The sequence below is a fragment of the Talpa occidentalis genome, unplaced genomic scaffold (assembly GCF_014898055.3).
Source record: "Talpa occidentalis isolate TD23 unplaced genomic scaffold, MPIMG_talOcc4v2.1 talOcc4.3, whole genome shotgun sequence".
NCBI lineage: Eukaryota > Metazoa > Chordata > Mammalia > Eulipotyphla > Talpidae > Talpa > Talpa occidentalis.
In genome coordinates, this window is record NW_023603184.1 from 89,962,239 (window position 1) to 89,974,293 (window position 12,055).

Here is a 12,055-nt window from a genome sequence, read left to right on the forward strand (position 1 = left end):
TAAGATGTGGCCTTGCCCTCAGGAGCTTATAGTTTATTCATGTTTGCTGAACAAATACTTTTTTCCTTTGGGCAGTGAAGGGCATTCAGTAGTGATTAGGACATGAGCTAATGCATTAACATGGTTGTGGGGGATGATGATGATGAAGAGGAGGAGATAAGAGGTTCTAGAGCCTGAACACTGACCAGATTTTTGAATTTATATATAGTTAGTAACAGCTAAGAAAAATAATATACTTTTAATATCTCTTGGCATATTGATTTCTGTCTTTTAAAATAATTGGCTGAATGTCTCATTTTATGTATATGGAACTATGATTTAAAATGGGATGGATAAACCTTAGTTTGTATTTCTTCTATTATGCTGATAGCCCTCTGGGGATACCATTTATAATTAAAATGTATAGAGATGCTGAAGTCAATCTGTATTTATCCTTTTACTACAATTTCTGATCATATCAGTAGCCCTCTGAAGTGTGAAATAATCATGGGCATTTGGTTAATGAATTGTGCATTGTTGCTGTTCATTCATGGAATTTGCTCTTTTATTATATTTGATGCTTCAGTTAACAACAAATTTTGCTTTCTCTGCATTTGATATGTTTTTACCAAATTATTCCTGATTGTATCCATTAATCTTTAGTCACATTTGACAAAAATAAATTACTGTGATCTTTTAAAGTTACCAGTAATAATTAGATTTTTCAGGATATCAAAGTTTTGGGGGAGCCACTAGATGTTAAAGGACTTGTATAAAAATGTTTGCATATGCTTTTTGATAAAATTCAATGCCCAAGTGCAATTTTGGTAATAGATAAACAAAGATAATAGAAGAAAAAGAGAAAATCATGATGTGTTCATAATGAACATTTATTTGCTTTCTTACCATCTGCATTTTCTTGGGAATCAGTTTTCATTTGTTTCATTTAAGAGCATTATTTTATAAACATAACGCCCATAATTCTCCTTACATTCTCCTGCAGGTCTCTAAGATCAATAGAAATTGCTTCACTATTAACACCTCTGTGCCCAATTTCTGAGGAGAAATACAACTTGGACTCGTAGTTGTAGGCATTTTGCTCCCAAAGAGAGTTGGAATGAGGAAGCTGATGGATACATTCACTCCCTCAGGGCTACTTAGGGTAGTTTTTCAGCTCTTTTTGTTCTTTTATGTGACTTGCTGTGTATGTATCAGAGAGAACCTAAATCACCTCAGAGATCACATTTTTCTTTAAAAATCTGATTTGTAAACTGAATTTTTATGAATCAATTCAAATTCCAGAAAAGACTGCCTCTTGCTGGTGGAAATATTAATTGTAACTTCTTGTATAAAAATGTCTGTATACTTTTAGCTTATGAATGGTATCGGGCTAGCAATGCCTAAATTCTGTAATTCCTTCAAGTCCAAGGCAGAATAGCTGAGTGACTTAGGATACAGGTTAGAATTAGGATGAACTAGGGTCAAATCTTGTCATCATCACTTAGTAGTGAACAGTATCTTAACCCTATAGAAAGCCTCCTTTGTCATACATAAATAAAGACTAATAATAATTAGCTCTCTTTTCCCTAAGTAAAGGTTTGTTAAAGGGAGGAGGTATGTACATTGCAGAAAAATGCAGAAATAGGAGAGCCTTAAAAGATAGTGAATTCTTAGAATTACCAGTCTCCACCCCTCACTCTCCCGCTACCACCTCCACCCACCTTGGGGGTAGAGAAAATCCTGTTTCAGGACAGCAGAATGGTAGTAGATAAGTTTGCTGTTTGTTGTATACTGCTAATGAGAATAGATTACAAATTCCTGCTAAAATTTATCTGTAAATTTATCATAATTTTAATTAACAATGATTTTCTTTGTCAGGAGTCAAGGGGAGGACTTGAGAAACTGAGCTAAATTTTATCTGGAAAAATAAGCCCATGAGATTTACCAGATTAATTCTGAAAAAGCCTAATAATAAGGGAGGTAGAGATCTATCAGATAATAAAGTGTGTTCTAAAGATTCTTTAATTAGTTTGCTAAAGGAATAGAGATCAGTGGAACAAAAGTTTTTAAGTCCAGAAATAGAGGTAAATACTAAAGTTTAGAGCAAGGTAAAAACAGAATTTACGCTATGTCATTAATGGTATTAGAATGCCCCCAAATATGTGTGTACTTCTATGTTAGAAGTGTATGTGAATTTTTTAAAAATAGAGAAGGAAAGAAATTTTTTAAACGTGATGTCTATATAAGTTATTTTTGGCTTGGAAAATCCTGCTAAATTTGATTTCATAAAAATTAAAACTTACCAAAATATAACCCCAAGTTTAGCAAAAATACAATGAAGCAATCGCATGTGTAATTGGGAAAATATTCATCACCTGTCATACAGAGGTTTATTTCAGGTTTTCAACTTTTTTATATCCTTTTGTTTTTATGTTTATTATAAACAGCATAGAGTTGAATTTAATCCATTTCCATTCATTTTTAATTTTTTTTTATTATTTATGTATTTATTTTATTTTTTTATTTTTTGCATCATTGTTCATTTTTAAACAATATTTGCTTCCCTCACCCCATTTCCATTTATTTTGATCAATATGCGTTTATTTTGTGTTTCTTACCCTCCACTTTGTACTTCTTTTCCTTCATTCCCTTTCTTCTTATTGAATCGGTTTTGTAACACTCTTGCTGTGTACATTCAACTCTATACATGTTGTTGCTGCTACCTTTAATTCTCATCAGAATAATTCTCTATAGAGAATAATACTCCATTGACTTCCTAATTACAAAATCCAGAGGTAACTAATGCTAGTTCTGAAAGATGCTCCATGTATCTTATCAGAAGTCTTCTAGTCTTATGAAGACCACAAAGTGTTTTTTTTTTCTGCTTTAAACACAAATACAACAAACTTATTCTTCACAACTTGTTTTTCAATTTGCGATACATTTCAGACATTTCCCCAATAAGTACTATCTTTTTGAAAACAGAAATTAACCCAGATACTCATTTATTGCTATTATATTGTTATTAATAATATTTTGATCAATATGGCATTGTAAGTTCAGCCTTTAACACATCCCCTTCTGTAAAGAAGAATATTTTTGGGTATTCCTTCTCTCTTTGAACATTGACTATTCAAACATTGGCCATTTATATAATAAAAAAGTAAAAAGAAAGCAACAACAGCAACTCTTAACCCCCTGAAACTGTATTATTGCAATTAATATTATGATATAATAAATTTTTGTGTCTCCACTCATGTGTGTACTTCAGAAGCACAAATTATGTTTATGATATGTTCTGACAACATAGTATTTTCATTAATAGTTTCTTTCCTTATATTAAAAAAGTATTAAATAAACAACCCATTACTGTACCATTCTATAAAATGCTAACATTCATGATTAGAAATGAGAGGCTATAGCATAGGATTTGGGTTATAAGGATTAACAAGCCAGGATTACCTTGCAGCTTTACAGGACTGTTATTATTTTTTTAGAGAAATTGATCCTTCGTATAAAATGTTCAGCCTTTGGGTTAGTTCCTTTTCTTATTAATGGAAATGGCTTTTAAAATCCAAAGGTAAGTGCCCAAAGCTTTTCTAAAGAAGTATAAACTCCCTTTACCTTAAACTACATCATTTTTTCTTCATGGGCCATGCAGCCTTAATACCAATGCTTACGGTGCTAATAGACAGTGTCTAATTTTTTTGATTTCTGTGTTTATTACTTTGGTTCCTCTGATAGTTACTTTATAGTCATTACTCATTCCTTTCCATTTAAAAATTTCTAAATAATGCCATATCTGAAAATTTATTCTAATGAAATAGTTAAAGATGCAGAGCTTATATAAAAACATAAGCTTACAGTACTGTGCTAGTGAAGGCCAGAAATAACCTAAAATGTTCACAAATGGAGAATTGGATAAATATATCATTATAAATATTTGATATAATACTATCCACACATTATAAATGAAATTACGCGAAAATATATATTGACACAGAGAGATGTTTACAATAAACAATGTTAAATGAAAATATTAAAAATAAATGAATATGTCATCTGATCCTATTTTTGCAAAAACGTACATGTGTGATTATATACGTGCATAGAAAATGTGAACATTTAAACACTCAAATGTCAATTGTGGTTGTCTCTGAGTAGTGCGATGGCAAGGAGAGTTTTATTTTGTTCTCTTTACTTCTCTGCATTTATTATATTGAGCATGTTTTTCATGCATAATAAGATAATCAGTAAAAGGTATTAAAATATACTTCTGTTCTATTTCATGTTGTGAAAGTTAAATGTCGTATCGTTCCTCCCCTTAAATGGTAATTATCCCTCTATATTCATCCAACTGTCTTGATCCATGAGTTAGTTTAGTGGGAGTGTTTCTCATTCAGGTTAGAAAAGGCTAAATTAAAAAGTTGTGTTTAGCTCACAGCCCTCACCCCACCCAGACACAATTTTTACTTGCAAAGAGATGGGCAGAAGAAGATTGAAAGGTAGATTTCAAGTTTACTTTTATCTACTATAAGTAATCTTGTTATTCCACCTATGATTTTCAGAGTAATTTCCTCCATATATTAATGCTTTACCACTATCATGAAATTCTGACACTACCTACTAAAAGTAATCAATAATACAAACAAAAAATAAGATAATATTACCACTCCTAAGTGTTCTGGCTCATCTCAGGAGTAACAGAGCTTACTGTTTCCATGAAAAGTAACTGCTGAAAAGAAACTAACAAAAACTACGATTTCCCATAAAATGTAGTTTAGCGAATTCCTGTTGAATGCACAGAGAAGCTAGCCCTTTGTGTGGGAAGGCCATTCTTTTTACTCTGAGGGCAGATATATCCCTAGTCCTTCCGCCAGTTCCTCAAATCTACAGCCAGGAGTAGTTGCTTAGAACATGGCTTATGTTATTTTTGATGTCCTTTAAACTTAATTATTTTACCTAAGAACACAAAACGTTAGCATAGAATGTCACTTAAAAATATTTTTCATTATCTTTAAGAAGAGAAAATCATACCCCCTTTCCAGTTCCTTGCTTTATATTTTAAGTATTGGAAAACTAAATTCTGTTTTTCAGATCAGTGATTTTTAAGGGGAGGAAAAAGGTTTTGGATTTTTGAGAAGTGAAACAGAGAGGGGCTTATTACATAACAATCATGAAAGACATAAGGATTTAAAAATTTTCATTATCTTTGCTATAGTTGGTTAATCAGTTAAGGAATATATTTATGAGAAGTAGTTATAAGTTCTAATAATATCTTGGCTTTGCAAGATATTTCCCCTTCTTCATTCCATCATTCTCATCCACAGAAAAACAAGAAATCCAGAATATTTAGTATATCATAGCAATTGAAACTTAAATGTTTTTCTAAATATTTCTTTTGTAGTTCTAAAAGACTTTTAATAATAAGTTTAGCTTACATGGTACTTTAATAAATCAATTCAGCTTTAAAGATGAAAATTATTTACTTTTTGCTATGGAATGAGCAATATTATTTCTCTTTAGAAATTCTGCTGGGATAGCTTAATGATATGACACTGGAAATAATAGGATAGAAAAACAGCCTGGTTTGACAGAGAAGTCTATTTTAACTTTTGTTGGTATTCACTAGGGTTTCTCACATAAGTACATGTGAATAACTTTTTAAAATGTCCAATACTTGTAAAAGCAATTCTGAGGCTTTAAAGTGTTAGCTCTCACTTAAATATCCTGAAATATCCCTGAGATGGCTTGCTAATTCCTAGAGTAGTTCCCTGCCTCACAATGTGTCAGTTTGGAGAAGGGGGGGAAAAAAAAATCCACCCTGACTGCAAAAGACCCTAAGACTCTCTTTGTGCCAGTCTCTAAATCTATCCTCAGACTGGTGAGGCTGGAACATTCATTGCCCTGCTTGTACGGTGTGGCAACCATCCTCCAAATGGTCTCCTGCCGCAAACCTTTCTTTCCCTCGAGCCTTTCTTTCCCCTGTGCAGTCAGAGAAATCTTTCTGGAATAGTAATCTGATCGCTCAGTTTAAAACACCTGGGCAGTTCCCCTGGCAGGAACACAGTAGTATTTCTTAAAACGATATTCGAGAACTTCTGGAATAAAGCTAAGTTTTCTTCCTTTTTTATAATAATTTAAAAAAATTAACAAGCAGTTTCTTGTTCTTCCAAATGAATAACCTTGTTTGTAACTGAGCATGGTGTTCAAGTTCATGCATGTGTGGCATTGATGCGATATCTTGTACCTCCTGTTTTGAAGTAGTTTCTTCTCCAGATGATCCATGACTTGTAGCTGTGTTCTCAGAGCATTTTCCTTTTGAGGAGATCCAGATATTACTTACTTTTAAGAAACTATAGTCTGCAGGACAGGATCCAAATGCCTCACTGTGGATGAAAAACTCTTTGTTATCTGCCTTTCACTATTCCTCCCACTGACTGTCCTTCATATCGTCCCTCATACCCTGCACCCTAGCCCATGAGTGACGACAGTCCTGTAGAAAGCCAGACCATTTCGAGCACTTGCCTTTTTCTTGCTTAAGCAGGCCTTGGCCAATGATAAGTCCCTTTCTCCTCCTCCTCCTTTCCCTCCACCCGCCATCGTGAACACATACTCCTCTGTGGACTCAGCCTTTGCTGATGTCTCCATTGCTAAGTACATTAAAAACTACTACCTTCAGTGCAGTTATTGTTTAAACAGGGAAGTGTGTCATCAGTGAACTGTCCCCAAAATATAGTGACTTAAAACAACAGGTTCAGTGGGTCAGGAATCTGGGTGTGCTTAGCCTGGATCCTCTGGCTTCAAGTCTCTCCCAGGCTCTGTGTTTGCTAGCATCTCACATGGCTGTTAGTGGTATTCAGTTCTTCATGGTTTATAGCACTGAGATCTCTGTTCCTCATGACCTTCTGACTTGGGGACCTCCCTTAGTTCCTTAACTTACAACATGACAGCTTGCTTCATCCAAGTATGAGAGAGCATACAAGAGAGAGTACTGGAAAGAGCAGAAGTTAATCTTTTGAAACCTAATCACGGAAGTGACATGCCTTTATTTTTGCTATACACCATTTGTTAGAAGCAATGGGCTAGTTCCATCCCACGCTCCAGAGTAGGGGACTAGATACTAGAAAGTGGGGGTTACTGGAGGATGTCTGTCTATTGCAACCTGCAGAGGACCCTTTGGGCAAGCCCATGTGGGGGGTGACCCATGGGCTGGTTGGAAGGCTGTTTTTCCTCTCCAGTCTTAAGTCTAGGCCTCTTGTGGTACAGGTATCTTGATGCCATGACTGATTCCAAGGTTCAGAAAGAGGTATATTTAAATAATCTGTCTCTTAAATGCTATTTGAATGTCAACTCCCTCATCTGATCTTCAACTGAAGAGTAAATGACACTATTTTAGTGCTGGAAGAACTCTCTGTGTTGGACTTACTAAGAAAAGGTGATATAGCTCACCAAGACAGTGCATTTTTAAAAGATTGCAAATGTAATCTTGACCACACAATTTTGGGTTCATGCACTGAATTTAACTTCTAACTCATAGTAAGATGAGTCATCTGTACTTTCAAATGTAGTACCTATAGAACTGCTGTACTTTGTTTACTTGCCTCTCTTTGGCTGGGAGCCACTTGACAGTTTGGTTCATGCCTAATTCATTTCTAACCTCAGCGCTTTGCCTGGCTTTTAGGCACTCAGTAGTCATTAAATACATACACACATTAAATACACATACACGCACGCGCTCGTGGACACCTGACACTGACTTTTTTAATATCCACTAGTAAATTTACTAAATATTCTAGGATTTTATAGATCTTTTTCTGGCATAAATGCTTAAAAGAGTGATCTGGGTCTACAATACCTGTAATTTCTGTGTTATTTTGCTGGTTAGTTAGAGCATTGGCAGTTTTTGCCCTGAGATCAGAGTTCTCTACTTTTCTCTCTACAGTTTCCAAATATTTTCTCCTTTTGAATTAAGGGGATTGCCCTGATTTTATGATGACATTTGGGTATGATATTTAAACTGTTAAAAGTTATAGAAACGACCCTTTGGTATTAAATGTAATAAATGGCTCTGAACTGAATACATGCACAGATTCTCTTATATGAGCTTTTGGAGCCAAAGCTGTTCCAGTTATATATTCCCATTGTAATTGGATTCTGTGACATTCTCATATCCCCCAGGAGTATGCCAGGCCCTGAAAATTCCTCATGGCTTGATGTTCATGTATACTTTGGGTCTTTTGAAGTTTTGGGTTTCATCTCTAAATAGCATGTGGGACTTATAGTAGTGCTGGCCTTACCCAGTCCTGAAGATGCAGGCCTGGTGTCTCTGCAAGGAAATAAAACAAAACCCAGCAATTTTATTTTTAAGAGATTTATTGATACCCTCAAATACGGGGTTGTGGGTGGATTGATGTTTTCTACAACTGACCTATCTTTGTTTTTTGTTACCAAGAATATTTTCTTTCCTTTACTTGTGAATCCTCTGCACTGGGTTCATTGTCCTGGCTTGTAGTTTTGCTTTCAATTCTGTAAAATTGTACTTGTTTGTGTTAAGTTAGACTGTAAACTCCTCAGTATCAGAGGTTATTCTCTTCTTTCTTCTTTCTTGATTTCTTTTTTCTCCTTTCTCATTTTGTACCCATTATTATATCACTCTAGAAAAAGAAGCCAGCAAATAGGAAGTCTAGTCCAGATTTAATTTAGAGTAGACTAGAGATGAGGGGCTGGAATGTGTTTGGGTGAGGGGTGAGTTCCAGAACACTTTGTAACAATACTAGTTAACACTACATGGGAAAAGTTGGGTGCCAGGCCCTCCTTTGACCCCCTAAATGCACCAGTCTATGATACTACCATGAAATTATACTGTAATATTTTCTAGTTTGTGATTCATTCACAGTTTAATATGCTTCTAGTTCTGGTTTGACTTTTCCCCTAGGAAGAGACTAAAATCTCTTCATTATAACATAGACAGTGTACTGCACTTTGAATACAAATTTATCCATGTTCAGAGCAATTTTTCTTGTGATTGTCTCTACCCTGGAGAAGTGCCTTTAATGAATTACATACAAATTGTGTAATTTAAGAAGTTAATTTGGTTTTCTGGTTACACAGGACTAAAAACAGCCCTTGTAGAAAGAGATGATTTCTCATCAGGGACCAGCAGCAGAAGCACTAAATTGATCCATGGTGGTGTGCGATATCTTCAGAAGGCTATCATGAAGTTAGATATTGAGCAGGTAATTGTGTATGCTGGTTGTTAAACAAAAATTGCAACTATGCTTTCTTTTTTTTCTAACCAATTAAATGAGGTTTTTTTTTTTTTTTTTTATGGCTTTTTAACATTTCTTCCTGTGGAAATACCTATTCTGCTGGACTATCTTTCAGAAGAGCTGTTCCAGTTCTTTCCTGTAATATTATGTTTATGAGCGATCATAAACATAATTTCCTACACAGACATGTCAAAGTATAGATTTTGAAAATCACTTTTTGATGTGTTGTCTTATAACAATTTTGGTTTTGGTTTTTGTTTTTGCCAATGGCCACCAAATTGCTATTCCCAAAGAATTTTCAGGGGAGCTGTATTGCATTACAGAAGGAATATTAAATTGATCCTCCTAACTGCAACTGAAATCATATGTTCATATTGTCATTGAAATACTCTCAAGAAAAAGGTGATCTGAGTTAGGCTTACCTTATGTAGCAATTTATTTTGTCCAGTCTGACACCATTTGAAAACTGCCCAGTCAGTGTGGAAGGTGACATTTCCCAGAGGGACGCCCCCCCCCAAAAAAAAATCTGAACTCTTTATCTGCTTTTCATATATGAAAAATACAGTAGCACTCACTTGACATTGTCAATTTTGAACTGCCCCTCTTTCTTACATCTTTTTGGCATCAGGATGGATGCAAGGCAGAGTATAGGATTTAGAATCAGATGACTTGTGGTATGTTCCAGCTTATTTATTCAATTTTTGTGAGCCTCAGGTTTCTCATTTGTAAAATTAATATTGTAATGGTAATGTTGGCTCTTCAGAGAGCATCATGATGACTAAAGGAGTTAAGACAAAAGCTTTTTTATAATCTGTAAAATACTCTTCAACTCCTGAGTGTCATTTTTGCTTGGGTTAGTGGAGACAAGAAGGAAAGGTTGAGTGTGAATTTGAGCCATCTGTTATCTCTTACATGAGAAATATAGGGAACTGTGAAAGGGGACAATACAGAGAATGCAAGATAAATTGTTACAATAATCTTCTAACTCAAGTTAGGAAAATATCTTACACCTGGGAACTCTGACAGCATGTTTTTCTCCTATGCAAATACAGTTAAGGTTTCTAAAAAATCTTTCAGGTTGACAGCATGATGTATTATTAGAAATTTGATTAGGAGGGAGCTATCCTCGCTCAGAGGTAAGAGAGGTTTCTGTGTATCAATCAGTTGGCAGGGTGTCTATTTGCCATTTGAAAATATTATGATCTATTACTGCCAAACTAATTTTCTCTGTTTTGCTTTTCAGTATAGGATGGTAAAAGAAGCCCTTCACGAGCGTGCCAACCTGCTAGAAATTGCTCCCCATTTATCAGCTCCACTGCCTATAATGCTTCCAGTATACAAGTAAGCCCTTTGATATCTTTCTATTATTTGCTTATCTGAGGTCAATAGTCCAGTAGTTTTAATGTATGTTTCTTAATGTAGTTTTGATTGGTTGTACTAGTTAATCATTTTCAAATAATTTCCTTTGTTATATTTAAAAATGTGGCTTTTCCTAAGTTGCTCTCTTCTGCCCTATCTCTACGGGCTATACCTCCAAAGCAAAAGAGGTTGTATTTTATATGTGTAATTAGTAATTTCTGTATCCAATTTTCTGATGATGTGTAGAAGAGAAGTTTTTTTTTGCACTGGGGAATGTAAGGAGGTCATTTGGAGACCAAAATGCAAAGCCAGATAGTATCCTGCTGCAAAATCCAAACCTAATATGCACTAATTCTGATCCTAAACCATTTTGAGTAGTTTTAAATTTATAAACTAATGAAAACTGAAAAACTGGTTTGGAGGTATCTGACTATCAGTTACTAAATCCAATTTTACTGATATTAGAGTTATCTGTGAAGTCACCTTCAGTTGGATACAGATAATATAAAATTGAACCGTGTAAGTGTTAGCCATGTGAGTATTGTGGGGACCTAGAAACAAATTTCATATTTTTTGTCTATACTCTGTCATAGATTAAATTAGTGATTCTCTGCTCTGGGTGTACTTTAGAGTCATGTAGTTCCCCTACCAAAGCTAGTTAAGTAAATTTCTAGAAATGTGAGTCCCAAGCATCTGTATTACTTTTGATGCTTTCTAGGGAATTCTAATATGTAGCCAGGTTGAGTCCACTGCCTTTTTTTTTTTTTTAAAAGATTTATTTATTCATACATACAAGAACTGGGATATAGGTCAGACGTGCAGGAGGGTGAAAGGATTCACTAGAGACAGAGCTGAGAACAGAGCAGGCAGACTGAGTGAAATACACTGCTGAGTGGAGCAGAGGGCGAGACAGGAGAGGTCTGCTGCGCCATGTAGGGTTCTTGCAGGCTGGCCGGGAATCAAACCTGTTCTGTAGAGGCTGCGGACAGCTTCACAGCTCTGCGCTCAACCCGCTGCGCCACCAGGGTAGGACCAAGTCCACTGCCTTACAAATGATTTCATTTACTTACAGAATTCCACTAGGTTGTCATCAAAAAGTCATGCAGTTTTCTCTTGTTTCTTTTGCAGTACCCATCTAGATAAAATTTTCTTTGCTTAAAAGTATCTTATCAGGGCCTCTCCAGTGGTGCAGCGGGTTGAGCCATGCTGTGAAGCTGTGCTCAGTCTCTGCAGCGTGGGTTCGATTCCCAGATGGCTGGGGAGAATCCCACATGGCACAGCAGACCTCTCCTGCCTTGCCCGCTTCTCTCCTCAGTAGTGTCTTCTGTCCATCTGCCTGTTCTGCTCCCAGCTCTGTCTCTGGTGTATTCTCTCACCTTCCCGCGCCTCTGACCTGTACCCCAGTTCTTGTATAAATAAATAAATCTTAAAAAAAAAAGTATCTT

General features: G+C 35.4%; 1 protein-coding gene across 3 annotated transcripts in view; it reads left to right on the forward strand.

The window, feature by feature from the left end:
* The window catches only part of GPD2 (glycerol-3-phosphate dehydrogenase 2), a 138,261-nt gene that overhangs the window by 58,463 nt on the left and 67,743 nt on the right, over positions 1-12,055 (forward strand). For all 3 annotated transcript variants that reach the window (XM_037523355.2, XM_037523354.2, XM_037523357.2), the window contains exons 4-5: positions 9,094-9,218; positions 10,495-10,592. In XM_037523355.2, coding sequence (XP_037379252.1) covers positions 9,094-9,218; positions 10,495-10,592 — 223 coding nt within the window. The remainder of the gene's footprint in view (positions 1-9,093; positions 9,219-10,494; positions 10,593-12,055) is intronic.